General features: G+C 42.4%; 1 protein-coding gene across 3 annotated transcripts in view; it reads right to left on the reverse strand.

Annotated features, from left to right (window-relative positions):
* Nucleotides 1–18,170, reverse strand: part of MTUS2 (microtubule associated scaffold protein 2) — a 267,070-nt gene that overhangs the window by 146,824 nt on the left and 102,076 nt on the right. For all 3 annotated transcript variants that reach the window (XM_048933633.1, XM_048933634.1, XM_048933635.1), the window contains 3 exons: nt 15,372–17,946; nt 9,772–10,012; nt 156–362 (listed from right to left, as the gene is read on the reverse strand). In XM_048933633.1, the coding sequence (XP_048789590.1) occupies nt 156–362; nt 9,772–10,012; nt 15,372–17,645 (2,722 nt within the window). In that variant the 5' untranslated portion in view covers nt 17,646–17,946. The remainder of the gene's footprint in view (nt 1–155; nt 363–9,771; nt 10,013–15,371; nt 17,947–18,170) is intronic.

The following is an 18,170-nucleotide window of genomic DNA, read 5'->3' on the forward strand; positions in this document are numbered from 1 at the left end:
TCATACAGGGAAACCAACTCCTATGTTAATGTAAACTCAGTGGCACAGAAATGATTAGTGAGTGCTGCAGAGATTAAATAAGTCCTTGTATGCAAACTCCAGTCTGGACAATCCTTTTTATACGCCCCAAAAAGAAGGCCGATTTATAGACTTACGGTTGGCTGTCCTGCTTTGATCACTCTGATTGCTGTCATTTGACTGGTTGCTGGAGACAGAGGATACACTTGAGCTCCTGACAAAACCAAATGCTGCCAGCTTGGCTGCTGGCAACCGCGAGTAACCTGGAGGGCGAAGTGCAGACGGACACGGCTTGGGGAGATTTGACTTTGCAGCATTTGGACACGGGACTTTCTTAAGATCAACTGAAAGAAGGAGAAAGAACTTTTATCAAACAAGTTCATCTGGGACATACTAAATATTGGCAAATAAAACTTGGTATGAAGGCTGAATAGAAGTTTTAAGGGCTGCTCAAAACCTGCACTGTTGTCTTACTCTTTGCTCTACTAAAAAGTAATTCTCTGAAACAATCACAGGTTGCAATAGTCTTTAAAATGCAAAGTGCAGCAAGAACCCATGAAAGTTGAAATTCCAGCAGAGTAATGTAGCTCAAGTCCACTACTTTCTTAAAAATATCTTCTTTTACGCTGTATCATTTTCTACTTCTACATTTCTTATGGATCAATTAAAAGAAAGTCACACTCAGACAAACACTCTATACTTTGCCTCAGTTTTGGAAGCTATTACAGAATGCCAATGAATCTCCTCAAGGACACGGGACTTCTTTGCATTTCATCAAAGAAAATATTTCTTTGAAGTCTTTCTTTCAAATTTTGCTAAAAGAAAATGTCCTCCTCTTGCACCAAGCCCAGAAACAAGGACATGCCCTGGGAAGTTTACTTTTTTAACACACCACTAGCCATTTCCTCTGATAGTGTCCGCTTCACTGGAAAATGTCAGCTATGGGAATGACATATCCCAAATCTCAGACAACTGCCAATAGAGGATTTACAGAGGATGGAGTCAGTCAACAACAACAGTTTTGCTACCATGTCTGCTCTGGTAAAGACAGCAGGGTACCTCTCTCTGTTTTGTGTCCTCTTAAACCAAATCCTGCTATTCTTGCTTAGACAAACTTTTCTAGGCAACTCCAGAAGATGGGTCTGAAACGTCCCATGCTGTCCTCATGAAAGGACTAAAGGTTGAGTTTGGCTGGTTGAGTGTGTTAGAAGGGAAGGCAGCATTACAGCTGTCAACATACTTGGCCAGAAAAGTCCACAAAGTCAACTTTCTGTTCCCATTCGGTGAACACTATTCATGTATCATCCTGATGTATACTTCAAAGGATGCAGCAAACATTAATTATATAAAGGAAAAGTAGGAATTAACCACACAGTAAGAATATAGTCTTCACATTATTACACTATTTAATTCTTTTGTAAACTATGTAGGTCAAAGCCTTATTAATTTTAATGAAGCATTACACTTTGATGAGAGTTTACAGAAAACAAGACTAACTCCTTTGAGTAGAAAAATGTTATGGGGATTTTGAAAGATAGTTATGTACCTCATGACAGTTACATTATTATTAACAACATCACTATTTTTTTTTCAACAGAACTAACCCTTTTCTTTTGAAATTACAATGGATGTAACATCAAGGAAAAAAAAAAGAGTTCGGTTTTCCTATAAAACATAGTCCTATAAAAGACATTAGAAAATGCTTCTTGATCAACAAATGAAATAATTTCTATACATAGGCTGCTCTGAAAGTAACGCATTCTGTTTAATTCCACGGAAATGAAAACAGATAGAAAAAGGCCATTAACACTATTTGAGAGAGTAAATTCTCAGCTACAAAACACTACAACATAGTCACCACCATTAGCTACACATCAGCCACACAAAGGCTGTGGATGCAGTCTATCCAGCTTTTAATAAAGCCTATGACTGTCTCCTACAGCATCCTCCAGGAGAAGCTGGCAGCCCGTGGTTTCGATGGGTGTACACTTCCTGGTTGGATGGTTGGGCCCACAGAGTGCTGGTGATGGGCTGACAGTTGGACTAGATGATCTCAGTGGTCTTTTCCAACCTTGATGATTCTATGATTCGATTTTATTTGAGAGTCTTCATACAATGTGGGACTGAGATCAGTTCATGCCAGTGTTGCACTGGTGGTAATCCCCTGATGGGAAGCAAACAAGAGGATCCATGGCAAACCTTCCATCTCTGCCTATGAAAGAGAGTGCTGGACCTTAACTGTGGAGACAACTGCATCGAGTCCCCAGGCTGTCCCCTCTCTGCACTGCTGTGTGACCCATGTGCCTACAGCCAGTGCTGTGCTGAGCACTGCAGGACAGGTGTGGAAGCACAGCCACCATCACTGAAGAAGAAATTGCTTAAAATTAGTCTGAGAGCTGGGGCTATTCATCTGGAGAGGAGAAGGCTGTGGGGAGACCTCAAAGTGGCCTTTCAGTATCTAAAGGGGGGCTGTAAGAAAGAAATGGAAGACTCTTTAGCAGCATCTGTTGTGATAGGACAAAGGGAAATGTTTTCAAAATAAAAGAGGAGAACCTTAGATTGGATGTAAGGAAAAAGTTATTTACAACAAGAGTGGTGAGGCACTGGCACAGGTTGCCCAGAGAGGTGGATGCCCCGTCCCTGGAGACACTCAAGGTCAGGCTGGACAGGGCTCTGAGCACCTGATGGAGCTGTAGGTGTCCCTGTTCATCACAGGGAGTTGGACTAGGTGGCCTCTAAAGGTGCCTTTCAACTCAAACAATTCTACTATTGTAGGCATATAGTGGCAATCTCAGCACCCTGCAGCACCAGAAAATGCCCACCCATCTCCACTTCTTCTTTGAATCCATTCTCTTAGATCTGTACAGGTGATCTGGTGGTGTTACTCACACCTCTGTGCTTATGGACTTCTCAGCTTGTAACTTCAATTGAAATTTCCCCTGAACTAACCATATTTTGTGTCTTGAACTCATAATCAACTTTAAGTTATTTTTCACCCCTCTTCTTTGTAATACATCTCTTCTGTACCACAAGGACCTGGGGGCAGAACATTATCCTTATCAGAGATGCACTCAAATCCTTAAAGCTACATCAGTTTGTGTCGTTTTACTCACTAAAACACACAAGGCATCAGCCTTGTGCACCCATTTTCTTTCCAAATACCATCAAGTTTTAAGGTGTCTCTTTCTGTCTCTTAGAAGTCTAAAAGCACACCTGCAAATATGGTCTGAAAGTCCAGAACAAAAATTATATTAATGAGAAGTTTTCATTTTAATAAAAATCTGCCAAAATAAGCTTAAAAAAATGGCAAAAATCTTTCCAGCTGCCTCACTGCCTGAAGCTAATTATGGAATTAAGTGCTGTTGTCTGTGTGGCACACAAGTGATTTTCTGTGACACCTCAAACTGTTCCCATCGAGGAACATGAAGCACTTTGAGGTAGAAACTGATCGGCACAAAGCAGATGCGTCCGTGAGCCTTAAGAAGAGGCTGAGCGAGACTTCTGCATCTGCACTGCACACAGACCACATCTCCACGCACATGTATGGCTAATAGCAACTTTAATGTGACTTCTCTGTGAAAGCTGAAATAGCTTTTAGCTAAAACAAATGAAAAGTTATAGGAATGGATTATGGAGACGTGTTCATATGAGGAAAAGTAGTAGTTCAAGAGTTCAGCTCCACTTGTGATCCAGGATCTACGCTAAGCCTTTGCTTTCTTGGTGGAGTTTGTTGCTGCTGTTTTTTCTTTCTCTCTCTCTTTTTTTTTTATAAACATTTCCCTAAGAACTTCAATCATTAGATACAATTTGCTCTCAGGAAGCATATCTGCTTTTAGATGGTGCTCTGATTGTTATCCTCAGTTCTGATCAGAGAATCCAGGGCAAGGAAGCCACCTGCAGTTTTACTTAACTCATCGGAGATAACACAAACTGTTTTTCAAGGCCCCTCAGAGTTAACTTAATCTTTGATATCATCAGAGATTAAAACCAAATCTTCCAAATCAGAAGCAGATTCTGTTCCCAGCATCCTTGTGGTTTCCTGGTTATTGACAAAGGATTCTTCTATGAAAAAGAATGGAGGAAAGAGGCCTCAGAACAGGGGTTCATTATCTACACCTTAAAACAGAGGTTTTACACCAGTGTGCAGAAGGTGCATGGCTCTCTTGATGCTCCCTTATCTAAATGTCACCAAGCCTGGGACAATCCAAAGGCAAAAGAGTTGTCACTGCTGAACATTGGTGAAATCCTGATCAGCCAGGCCACTGTTACATGGCAAGAAATGCTCAGCATCTCCAGCTGCAGATTCAAACACCCCTAAAAGCTACTCTGTGCCTACTGCGGGGTGTGAAGAGGTGGCTCGTGGCACATGATGATGTCCTTAGCAAGATGCTGATGAAGAGCTGTGTGTTTCCCTTTGAGCACGTAATTCTTCATCATATTGTACAACTGGACTGCACACCCAATGAAGCAGAGTGCCAGCTGAATCTGCTGTGGATTAGCAGAAGCCGGAGAATATTTTCATTTCTGAATTCTCCCCTTGTCACCTCTCTTCTTCACAAACTAAGTTTGCCAGCTCCAACTGAAGTATCTATTTTATAAGGACTGCAAACCTGTAAAATAAGCATTCAGCTGGAGCAGCAGCAGTGGAATAATTCAGGAAGTAACCCGAAAACTCCTTTCCTATCACCAAACCTCACATCCTTGTTCAGGTATTCCTGAGATTCGACACAAAACCAAAACTGAAATCCTCTCAAGAAAAAGGTGAAGACACATCAGCTCATTACCAATGAAATCCATGATACATATTTGCAAATACAAACACACACATATATTTGTGTGTGCCTGAGTAAATCAAAAACATTGCTGTCCTGATGCATACATAAAATGAATCTTTAACAAGAGCTGACTTATTTAGAAATGAAAGGAACTGTTAGACCCTCAGGACTGGCAAATTTAATACACAGAGAGGTAATAAGGAAACAAGATTTCATTAACTTGCTCTTTGAAAAAAAATTACCATAAGTACTACTGAAAAAAACATAGTAAAGTTTAATGATGAGATCTCTGTTGTACTTTTCAAAATTAGACATTAATGCCATTAAAAGAATCAGCTAATGAATGTAAATCCTGACAGGTTTGCTCCAAGTCTTCATAACCGAGGAAAAGGTATGCATAATTTATAAGTTATAGACACAGTATCCTTCAATGCTTGTTTTGAATGACAATTTTCCCATAGAAAGAGCAGAGTCAACATAAAATAAACGTTCAGCTTTCAGACACCTAATATACCTTTAAACATGCCCCAGTTCCTATCTTACCTACAGTATACAATGCTTTTTCTTATAAGTCAGAGTGCTTGCTGGACCCATCCAACATACAGAGCAGCACTGATCAGTAATGAACGCACAGCCCCTGGCAGTGTGCACTGCCCAATGTCCTACAGACGAGGAACAACCACTGCCCCACTCACATTTTAGGCATTACACTTGGAGAACTGTAGGATCATTTACTATCATTTTACTTCTTACCTGGCATGTCTTAAAAGCAGCAAAACTTGCAGTCTACTACAGCTGCTCAGGCATTGAATTTATCAATTAGTCAGCTTTATGAATGTTAGCACTATGCGCGGGCCAAACCACTCAGCTTATCAGTGCTGCTTAAGCAGACTGCTACATTATGGAACCCATGGCAGAGGGGATTAAATCCTCATTATGAGGCACAGGCTCTGTTCTCAATACTGTGCTATGGCAATTTTAGCTTACAGAGCCCCAGTGGTACCTTGCACTCTGTCACTAGATGGCAAACGCCTAGATCCCTGTTTCCATTACCTCAAGGTAGGCCTGAAATCACTGGGATTAAAAACTGGATTAAAAGCTCAGGATTGAAATGCAAGAGATGCTGATTAGCATTCTTGAAGATAGGGCTGGCATCCTTGAGAGAAAAATACATGCTGGCCTCCAGCTGCTTTCAGCTGTCCACTCAGCCTTCACACTCCACAGTATCTATACAACCAAGGGTCTTACCAGCACCACTACCAACACACTGACTGTATATGCTCATGCATTTCTTTTCCTTATATTTGTAAATATGACTATACCTAATCTACATTTAATTCTGTTTCTGAAATACAGCATCAAAAACAATATATCAGATTAAAGTTTAATACCACAACGAACTGCCAAATTAGGGGAATTAGAAGAAAGTGGTTGACGAAAAGCTGAAAATGGTGTTGAATACATTAACATCACTCATTTGACATAACCCATATGGCCTGTGTACGTATGAGCATGTTTTGCTGATGCTACAGATTAATGCTGTTAACACCAGACCTGCTCTGAGCCCCTCTGCACAGCCCCTTGCTGGCTTTGGGGCTGCCCTCCCACCCAGCCCCTCTCTCCTTGTCCTACTTCAGTTCCATCTGCTGTCACTTGAGCCTCTTTCACGGGCAATTTGTTCTTATTAAAAGGAATTATTAAAGACAAAAAGAGTGATATGCTGGTTTAAAAAGTTAGATGCTGATGAAAGATTCAGTCATTTGAGATGTACGTGTCAAAAGGATTTGAACAAAGGCAAGGTGATTAGAAGCTAATCTCCAGTTTGTAAGTGGGAAATAACATGCCAAAACTAAAATAATGTAACATAACTGATAAAAAGAATCAGAAATACAAAAAGGATCAATATGGGAGGCAATGAATCATCAGAAAGCAGTGCAAAGTGCTTTGCAACAGAACAAGATGTTGCAGAAAAAATCAGACATGCTTTTCATCTCACAAGGAAAACAGAAAGTGAGGTGCCAGAAAAGAAAAAATACGTGTCCTGGGGTGGACAGTGAAAAACTGGAGACATTAGCAGCCTCTCCAGAACAAGTCTTGGGTAATTTAAAATCAATAAAATCAGTCAGAGTCCACAGACCAGATGAAGCAAACTTTGGGATCCTGAAGGACATGGCAGACAAATTACTGGACTACTACGAGTTATCTTTAATAGCTTTTTTGAAACAGCGAGGTATCAATAGGCTGCAGAAAAACAAACAAAATAACAGCTGTAGGAAGGAAACTGCAGAGAGCTATGGACTACATTTGACCTCCAGAGCAGGCAAGGTCCAAGAAATAGGTTCAACATGGCAAAGTGCGAGGTTTTGCACTTGGGTCGGAGGAATCCCAAGCATCCATACAGACTGGAGGGAGCAGCAGTCCTTGAGAGCAGCCCTGCAGAGAAGGACCTGGGGGTCTTGACAGATGAAAGGCTTAACATGAGCCAACAGCGTGCTCTTGCAGCTCGGAAAGCAAATGATATCCTGGGCTCCATCAGAAGAGGGGTGGCCAGCAGGAACAGGGAGGTGATTGTCCCCCTTTTCTCTGCTCTTGTGAGGCCCCATCTGGAATACTGCGTCCAGGCCTGTTGGAGCTGTTAGAGAGGATCCAGAGGAGAGCCACCAAGACCATCAGGGGACTGGAGCACCTCCCCTACGAAGAGAGGCAGAAGGAGCTGGGCTTGTTCAGCCTGGAGAAAAGAAGGCTGTGGGGTGACCTCATTGCAGCCTTTCAGTACTTAAAAGAAGCCTACAAACAGGAGGGGAATCAACTCTTTGAAAGGGTTGACAACTGCAGGACAAGGGGAAATGGTTTTAAGTTGAGGGAGGGAAGATTTAGGTTGGATGTCAGGGGGAAGTTCTTTACAGAAAGATGGTGAGGTGCTGGAACAGGCTGCCCAGAGAGGCTGTGGATGCCCCGACCCTGGAGGTGTTCAAGGCCAGGTTGGATGGGGCCCTGGGCAGCCTGGTCTGGTATTAAATGGGGAGGTTGGTGCCCTGCATGTGATTCTTTAATTCTGTGAAATAATCACTGATAAGATTCCAAAATACCCCAGCTGTTGAGAAGTAGGAAAACTTCAGGAAATGGGAACTGCAATAGAATAGGAATGACACTTTTAGCTACTGCAATTTCCTATGTGCTTCTCATTCACTGGAATTTTTAAAGATGGGATTACAGATGATAAACAGGACAGATAGGCTTACAGAACTTAGATTTCTGAATGTCAGTATAGGAAGACAGTAAATGAATACACATATACAGTGCTCTATAGATTAAAAATGGCTAGAGAAAGTTATGCCTGCAATAATCAATGATAATTACACTGGATGAATAAAAATCAAGGCAATATTCATTTCTGAAGAGCAGAAAACTGACTGTATTCGTCACAAGGACCTACTAGCGAATGAGAAATGAGAGTACATTCCTCTCATTTCTACCAAACTTCCTTGTGTTATGCAAGAGCTTATCTGAGTTGTATTCTAAACTAGCAGTCTGTTGCATTTCCAATTAAATGGAAACTGTCATCCAGTTGTTCTCTGCATCTGTATTCCTACATTCCATGCTGACTGCACTCAACTTAGAGGGCTAGACTGATATCCACTACTTAGTGCATAATCTGTAGCATCTCAGAAGTCACGCAGCAGAGCTTGATCAGCTTCTGCTAATAGCATCAATCGGATAAACTCCAGATACGAAGACAGATAGTAAAGAACAGTGGCAAGGCCTTGTGTTACAGAGAACCTTGATTTGCTGATAAGTGCTGAATCCTGGTAGTCTGTACTGAGGCTCATTCTCTCTTCTCCGGTTAAGTCAAGATACCCTGGCATACTTCTGTTCTGTATCTAAATCTCTTATGAAGTTTTAGTGCAGAGAAATAGACACTGGGGAGAGAAACAATTTCCAGGTACCTGCAAAGCAGAACAGACCCATGTGAACTCCACATAGGAGAGGAAGTAAATAGCAACAAAAATTAGGCAAAATACTAAGGAAAACTTGTAACTTGAATGCAGTGTTGCACTGGTGCAGCCTTCCTTCAGAGGCTGCAAAATCACTTACAAATTCACAAAATCAATTATAAATTGCTTTTCACGAATAGGTTAAATAAACATTTTTCAAAAGAAATTCAGTCCTGGGGCAAGAGGAGGGACTGCACAACCTCAAGCCATTGTTCAAAGCAATCTTTTTTGACTATTATCTAGAAATCTCTGCAGAGCTGTAGGCTGCTAACAGCAGCTATATTTCACTGGCAATGCCTGATTTTCAGTTGTTCATGAACTTGCTGCTGCTTAAATGTATGTTGTTAAAACCTCCAAGCCTTTCCAGGAAACCAAGCAGTGTACTGCAGTGGTGATTATTCTCTGTCTCACGGTATTGTACACTTCTCCTTCTGACTTTTCCTTTTCCCTCCCCTGTAATTCTGCCCAGGGTCATGCTGTGCCTTGCACCTTGCACAGCAGCTGGGAAGCAAAAGGTTTTAAAGAACATTGTCTCCAAAGTGGTGTATACCTGGGTTTCAGAGAATCGAGGTCTCTCCCTCTGAACACTATCAATGTTTCCAGTGCAACATGATGGCCAGTGTCATAGTCACATTGAAAAATAGGGTCTTCATGACAGAGGAAAATGTTCCCTTACTTTCCATGGGACAAAAGCAAAGATTTTTCAGGCACTTACAAGGAGGAAGAAAATGAAAAAGAGCATAATGAGAATTATTACTGAAATTGATCCTTCTCCTTCAGAAATGACCTGCTTAACAACTTTTGTGCAAGACCCAGACTCCATAGTCAGACGTGCCTGAGGATAAAAAGATACTTCTCAAAGAGTGCTATCGGAGCTTTGTAGTACCAGGTCAAGATATTGCTCATTTTGTGCTATTTCTATCTGAAATACATATATATCTTATCAGTGACTATATTTAAAGGAAAGAAAGATCATTCTGTACCTGAAGCATCAGGATGATAGAGGCTGGGAGCACTTGCTATTTCTCCTTGCTGATGAAGACAGGCGCCTGAGGATCTCTGACTTGCAATGAGAATCCTGCTTTTGGCAGACGGTAACCTGGAGACTGCACCCAGTCCTAACTGTGGCTTAAGTATCATGGCAGACCGATAAAAACTTGGTGGGACCTCGTAGTGAGTATACGGTGGAGGACAAAATTCGTCTTTTGCAGGCCTTTCCCCAACCTAAGGAAAAATCATGAACACAGATATTATGCAATGTATCAATATGTAGACAGCATATGGATCTCTAAATTGCTCACAAAAGCTATTTTTCCCTTCTCGTCAATCTCGGCGTCAGACCCCTGTAGACTGCTGGTCAATTTTAGTAGGAATGGCCTAACAATATGAACCCCTCTCCACAAATGGAATCATAGTGTCATAGAATGTCATAGAATCTTTGTGTAGGAGGGACCCTTAAAGGTTTCCCTGCAGTGAACAGGGACACTTACAGCTAGACCAAGTGCTCACAGCTCCATCCAGCCCAACCCTGAATATCTTCAGGGATGGGGCATCCACCCTCTCTCTGGGCAACCCAGTGCTTCACTACAACTGGTTGTACACGTTCCAACAACTAAATCCAGTCAAACCCAAATAAAGAATTGATAGCTACCCAAAAAGCAAATAGACAAACAAAAAAAAACTTCAGTTAGAGAACATGAAGCTATTCTCAAGTCCTGACAGGTGATGTTATTTAAATAGGTGGATACACAAAGAGTGCGCAAGTGGAATTATTACTAGAAGTTATTTAAAATATGCTTACTGAGATACACGTACTTTTAAAGGGAGTCTGTTTTAACTTAAGTAGTTACAGATAAAGCTGAAGCTATTTTAAGTTCTTTTTATGGGAAAAATGGGGTTATCAAATTGTTTGCCCATGAGGAAATCTCTACATACTCTTACATCCTTACTGCAAAATATGCAGCATAATCTGTGCCTCTGAGTTCCTGAAGAGACCCACATGGAGAGGTGTACATGTTTCTGTACGCTGTATTTTCAGAGGGCTGGCAGAATATTCCAAACGAGAGCTATAAAGCACAGCTGCCTATTTGGCAGCATTGAATGCCCATCCTGGACTGCATTAAGAAGGGGTGCCAGCAGGGAGAGAGAGGTGAGGGAGGGAGCGCTCTTGTGAGGCCCCATCTGCAGTGCCGCATCCAGGCCTGGGGCCCCCAGTGCAGGAAGGACGTGGAGCTCTTGGAGCGGGTCCAGAGGAGGGCACTGAGATGATCAGAGGGCTGGAGCACCTCTCCTGTGAGGAAAGGTTGAAGGAACCAGGCTTGTTTAGCTTGGAGAAGAGAAGGCTCCGGGGAGACCTCATTGTGGCCTTCCAGTATTCGAAGGGAGTGTACATGAGGGGGGAAACGGCTGTTTACAAGGTTGGATAGTGATAGGACAAGGGGGAATGGTTTTAAACTGAGACAGGGGAGGTTCAGGTTAGATATCAGGAGGAAGTTTTTCACTCAGAGGGCTGTGACAGACTGGAACAGGTTGCCCAAGGACGCTGTGGATGCCCAACCCTGGAGGCATTCAAGGCCAGGCTGGCTGTCAGCAGACAACATGTGGTTGACTGAAGACCTGGTTCCTTGGTTGAGCCCTCACATCCACAACCAGACCCTCACCTCTGTGCTCTGCTTTCCCAGACTCAAGACTAAAGCATAAAACAATGCCAGAAGCTCTCAGGACTTTCATCTCGCTTGTTTGCAAAGAACTGTTTGCTCTTCTGAGTAAAGATCAACTTCTCCAGCATTTCCTTATAAAATGTAAAATCATTGTAATCTAGAAAGAACCCGTAAATATTTCTTCAGCATACTTTATTAAGGCCAGAGGAAAAAAAATGGCTTAGGAAATAGGAATTCTGAACTAAATTTGTTTAAAAATTAATTTGAAAAAAAAGTGCCATAGGCTACCTAGGAAGAAAAGTAACTGGCAATTAATTAACTCTGCTGCAAGTTACGATGCATATAATATGCCAAATCAATTTCTATTTAGCAATTATAAGCATTTAGAATATGCACTTTAACATTGGCTATAAAAGCTTTGATCTGAGCTGCTTCAAGAGCTTTAATCCTAATTTGGCAAATCTTTAATTTGCTAACAGAGACAAGATAGGCCTTCAACCATTAAGTACGGAATCTTTGAGGTCTCTGCACAGGAACTAGGTGGACAGAGGCAACAAACACTGACTGTTACATTTTTGCTCTGTATTTTTTTCTTTATTTGTAGTATTATTTCCTGCCATGAGATATTTCAGTTTCCCTTTTCCCCTGACCTACATGTACAAGTTGGGATGCAGGTTTTCACCGTACCAATGATTCTCTGTGCCTGGACTTAGATGCTTATTTTCAACATACAAGCCTGTTTTTGTTTTTTCTGGGTTAAGACTCCATTATTTTTTTCTGCTCAATCACAGAATCACAGAATGGCTTTGGATGGAAGGGACCTCAAGGATCACCGAGCTCCAACCTCCCCGCCACAGGCAGGGCCACCATCTTCCACATTTAATATTAGACCAGGCTGCCCAGGGCCCCATCCAACCAGGCCTTGAACACCTGCAGGGACAGGGCATCCACAACCTCTCAATTCTCTGATGAATTTATTTCAATCAGATTTCACTATACTCTTCTTATCCTCTCATACTGACTGCCAATAAATAAACCGAGTGTATTTATGCCAAATATTTCAGTATGAGGAACTGGGAAAATCCTTAAATATAGAATGCTGATAAACTGGGTCAGCTTAATGAAACCTCCAGCTCATCTTTATTGACAGCATGCTACAGGTTACAAAGATATATGCACATATAACAATTGCAAGGCTAAAACATTTTCTCAAGCTGAGAGAAGTAAGAAGGATTTACCCAACTATCTCTGTTTCTGAGCTCATAGAAAGACATAAACTTGTTAATAAGACACATTCCTTTTTCTTTTGCATTAAACAGAGAATTCCTCAAGCGCAGAATTTAACTGCTCCCCACAGAATCATATGAAACTATTGATTATAAGGCCATCACAGAGCTGCTAAAACAGAGTTGGATTAGTACAACCCATCCACTAACAGGACGCTCAGCTCAGAACTGTACTGTGCATTCTGCACTCCTCCCATTTAATGAACTTGTGAAAAAGAGCTGGAAAGTCTGCAAGCAAACACATGAACCATTTGGGATTTTCCACAGCCTGGGTAACTGAGCAGAGCTGGCAACCCTGCCGGCAGTGAGGTTGCTCAACACCTTCCTTCACGTTGCTTTGTTTATAATGCTGTCAAACATTACAGCCTCAGAGACAGCCCTGGAGCCTTCCTCAGACAGGTAGTGCCCAAGACAGCACCTCCCTGTCACTTCCACTCATGGCCCCCAAGGGGGCATTTAATTGTGCCTACTGCTTACCTAGCTGAAGGCTGCTTAGTGATTACAGGTCTGATTGATAGCAGCTTTTAACACCCCCATCACAGCTATGTAAAGAGCTATAAAATGCTGATCAAAGCACAAATTGGATATGTGAAATAGGGCAGTCTGGGAATGTTTCCCTCACAAAGTTAATGTAGAGTGGTCATCTTGCTCCAGCATATCCTTGTCTACAAAAGCTCTGAGTCTTCAGCATATCAATTTTCCAGGGTGATTCTGATCTCCCTGAACCCATTCTAATTGCTTTCCTTTTACTTGAAAGACCCACTCAGTCATATTTATTGGGGGATAAGATGCTTTGGGCTCTCTCCAGAAAATAAATGTTATCCTGCTAACTCTACTCTAGAGTAAACCACACTGCATACCTGCCACAACCTGAGTCTTTTTCATGCTAAGAACAGTCCTCCACAATTACCAAAAATTGGTCCTTTGTTTATAGCTGTGTTAGCTAATGTTGCCTGATTTTCCAAATACCAACTGTATGGAATATAGAAACCTATTGTCTAGAGAATCACAGAATCATAGAATGGCCTGGGTTGAAAAGGACCACAAAGATCATCTAGTTCCAACCCCCTGCTGTGTGCAGGGTCACAACCAGCAGACCAGGCTGCCCAGAGCCACATCCAGCCTGGCCTTGAATGCCTCCAGGGATGGGGCATCCACAGCCTCCTTGGGCAACCTGTTCCAGTGTGTCACCACCCTCCAGGTGAAAAGCTTCCTCCTAATATCTAACTTATATCTCCTCTGAGCTTAAAACCATTCCCCCTTGTCCTATCACTATCAACCCATGCAAGCAGCCATTCCCCCTCCTGTTTATATGCTCCCTTCAAGTACTGGAAGGCCACAATGAGGTTAAATGGTAATGATCCAGCAGTTTTCTCTCACTTTACAGGGAGATTGTGAAGATACCCTAGCAGTGGATGACAAAGACAAGCTAACAATGACTTCAGTAGTCTGTCCTATGAATGCAAAATGTAAGGCATGGACTATGGAACCTGAAAGGGAAAGGGCAGCAAGCACTTTGCTTGAGATGAGATAGTACTCTTACAAAAACCTATACTCCAAGATCACTTCAACATTTGTCTGTTAACATGGAAGAAGGGCCCATTGATACTCACACATGAGATTTTAATGTGGGTATTTGCTGGCTTCTGACTGTCAACTCTGTCACTAAATGCGTTATTTCAAAGCTGTTCCTTGGATAAATATTGCATACAGAAGGAGGTAGGTATATAATATGAGTAATTTTTTTTTTTTTAATTTTAAGATTGGTTCAAATTAAAAACAGTTGTGGAATTTTTGGTATTTACTTAGAAAGCTTGTCTGTTGAGCTAACTAGCACAGGTCCAAAGCAGTAGACTCAAGGGCACACTGTAGCCCTAAACATAACCCCCTTCTCCCTGTCCTTTCACCGTCTATCAAGCAACATCAACCATTGTGCTCACCTCCCAGCAGGGCTGGGAGGGAGCCAGCACTCCTGCCTGGCTTACAGGGCTGTGGAAACACAACCAGATTTAAGGGCTCAGAAGTGGGCAGAGGGACTTCCATTACCTTTTGGCTGCTGAGGAAGAATTTCCAAGGAAAGGAGTTTTCTTTTTTTAAGATGTTAGGCAGTAGAGCACACTGCTTAAGATGAGTCAAAAGGAAATCTTTTCCCACGTGAAGTATATATTCTAATGAAATCTGACAGTTCCTGTTTTTCTGTATAGCTTAACAGAAGAGAATGCATATGGACTGCTAATGCTCCGAGTGCAAAAACCTGCCAAGATTCCCATTAAGGAGGAAAAGTCTCTGTGGGCAAATTACATTAATTTCCCAAAGATGTTCTTTGGAAAAAAACAGAAGTTCCGTTTAAGGATAAATTCAAACAGCATGCCTTCTCCTATCTAAACAGCTCTATTTATACACTAGCAGGTGACTGGTATGCTGGAAAATGCTGGAGGAACACGGTGACAACTTCCAGTCACAGATCAGACACCACATCAAGGTCAGTGCCAGACAATGTTAAGTTTATTTCTAATCATCACATACTGCTTTGCTTCAGGATTTACTTCTTCAAGGTTTGAGAACTAACATCTGGCAGCAGCAAGTAAGCAAACACTCACCACCTGACATACAAAAGTGTCAAAGCCACCTGCTTACCTCCTGCAGAAACTTCTCACCCATTGGACCAAAGTGATGTGCTGGGGGCCTAATTCCTGACACCACCAGTCCAGAACTGAAGAGCCTTGGCTTCTGGAGGTCAGGTTTAAATTTGTCGTACAGGATGCTGGGGGCCTTGCCCTCCCCTCCACCGGATGCCTTCTGCTCTGTGGAGATGGGCACAGGGCATGCTGCGGTACCGTACGGCAGCCCTGCTGGTGCAAATGAAGGGTCAAGCTGCTCTATTGAACGAGGGTTTCTTCTGATGTATGTGATTATTTTAGGTCTCACAGGTTTGGGCTTGGGTATGGCAGGTTTCACCTCCATGCTCTCTTCCAGTTTCTCACTGCAGTCACTGTCCACATCCACCTTATCTGCAAGGGAGCCCTTGGAGTGGACCAGGATAGGTTTGGGGATTGCACTGCTGCTGGCAGTCTTTATAGGCACTTTGGGGGATATGTTCATCAACTGCGTACTGTCAACAGGAGGTAGGACTGAGGAGGGTGACAGTTTGTCAGTGGGAAGTGCATAAAGGTCCTTCAAATTACTGTTTGATAGCGTGGGCTGACTATTAACATCCAGTACTGCCACCGGGCGCAAAGGACTTGGAACGCATAAAAAGGTGTCAGCCTTTGCTGAAACCTTAGAGCTCTCCAGTGCTTCTTCTGGAGAATGTTTCTGTGCAGGAGCTGCCTTTTTACCTGGAACCAAGGTTTCCACATCGCTGACGTGGTTGTCAGGCTGTTGGTTTGACACTGTCTCTGCACTGCACACTCTGTCTTGTTCAGAGAGATCAGAAGCAGACACGGCAGCATCCTCAGTGCTTCTTTTGGCCAGCATCAGTTTATTCTCATTGACCTGCAAGGGTTTGCTGTCAGGTAGATTCATGTTATGTATAAGAGACACCTGTTCACCAACTGTTCCAGCACAACCTGCATCAGCTTCACGTAAATTTTCATTTTTTCTAGGTGTCACTTTGCTACTGGAATTACCATTGCAGGTGACTGGGAATATTGCTTCCACTTCTCTGTCTTCCTCACTAACCTGGGTCACTGCCCCACTCTCACTGTCATGGCCTCCTCTTCCTTCCCCATGGATGGTGAAGTTATCACTTTGTAATCTGTCATCAGAAGAGGTTACAGCCTGATTTGACGAGGGATCCTCTGCTTTATCACTGATGTCTTGAAAATGTGTTGTTTGACATGTTGATGTGTCAGATCCAGACTCTTTCTGTTCTTTCACTGTTCTACTTCCATCTTTTTTACATCCCAGAAACTCTATCACCATAATTCTCTCAATTTTTTGTTGACATGTGTTTTTAGATTGTAGGGATGGCACAGCCTTAAGCTCCAGTTTCTTACTTTTATCACCCTGACTTAATTGTGCTTCTGATTTACTAGCAATCTCACTGGGCTTAACAGCTGAATGATGATTGGTATGAGAAGTATGCAGTGTGCTTTCAGTGTTAACATTTGGTACATTTTCTGGTTTGCTTATTTTCTTGTTCCCTGAGGTAGATGGTTTAGAATAAAAGACAGTATTTTCCTCTGAGGTATTGTCGAGTGGATGAAACACCATCCCAAGAAAATGATCTGTGGAAGTTTTTTGTGATTTCTCTGTATTTCCAATCAAATGGTGTGACCGGTCAATGGAATCCAATGATGCGGAAAGCAGACGTTTACAAGACACGCGGCCAACGCATTCTTTCGTAAGCGTTTCAGATTGAGGAGAAAATTTACTGGGTCTGCCCAAAGACAGTCTTTTTATTCTTTCCATCTCCACAGTCTTGGACATTTTACCCCTAGGAAAATTCTGGGTGAAGTCAACATCACCTTTCGAAACTATCTCCAGGTTAGCATCATTTGTGCTGCTTTTTAAATTGGACAGACTTTGTCCTCGGCTAATCCTGATATGCCTTGCCATATCCTTAGCTTCGCTGGTCCTGCTGTCCTTCCCTGTTTCCCTGCTTGTGGTTGGGGGCAGCTTACTTTCCTGTACACTGGTGTTACAGGTCCGAGAGTCTTTGAACACCAGTTTATTCTGTTCTACATCCAGACGAGTAACTCTCTCTGATCCTCCGGAGTGTACATTTCCACCTTCATCCATCAAACCCTGTTTCTTGGTATCTCCTTCCGTGGTTCTAACTTTTGTCACGATTTGGTTGGCATTGCTATCCCCCACGCTCACTGTGCTTTCATTATTATTTTTTATCTCACTGCGGTTGTCCTGAAGCTGGGAGTAACATGACTTGTTTGGGATTAATGGAGCACTCATTCTGAAGCTTCCAGTGACTGCCTTTTCGGCAGCTGTAGGTAACGAGAAAGCCTTTTTCCCCTATCAGATTAACTATTGTACATGCTTCAGTGATAGGCTGAAATTACAAACTGATCAGTAAGAAATTCCTCAGCGGAGAGCTTGGAGTCTCTTGTCAAAGTCACATTTTTGTGCTGCTCAGTTGCCTTCAGTGCAACTTCCGGATCCAGGAAATCCTTATGACGTGCAGTAGAGAGGTTCAACGAAAGCAAAATAGATCTGTCAAGTTTCCTCTGAATGACAGCCAGTTAATCCAGCCAACCTATGAGAAGACAAAAAAAACCAGACAACATGACATCAATATCATGAATTATACTAATTAAAAATAAAGTTAAAATCTGCAAACTTCCAGAATGGAGTGCTTTCAAACAGTTCAGATTCTCTTTCAGCCACAGCTTTGCCCCCAGCAAAGTTTCCTAATGTAGGCCAGATCTCTGACTTGAGAAGAAATGGTTAAAACTGTCCTGGTTAGAAGAGCAGTTGGTA

Source organism: Lagopus muta, chromosome 1, assembly GCF_023343835.1.
Source record: "Lagopus muta isolate bLagMut1 chromosome 1, bLagMut1 primary, whole genome shotgun sequence".
Taxonomy (NCBI): Eukaryota; Metazoa; Chordata; class Aves; order Galliformes; family Phasianidae; genus Lagopus; species Lagopus muta.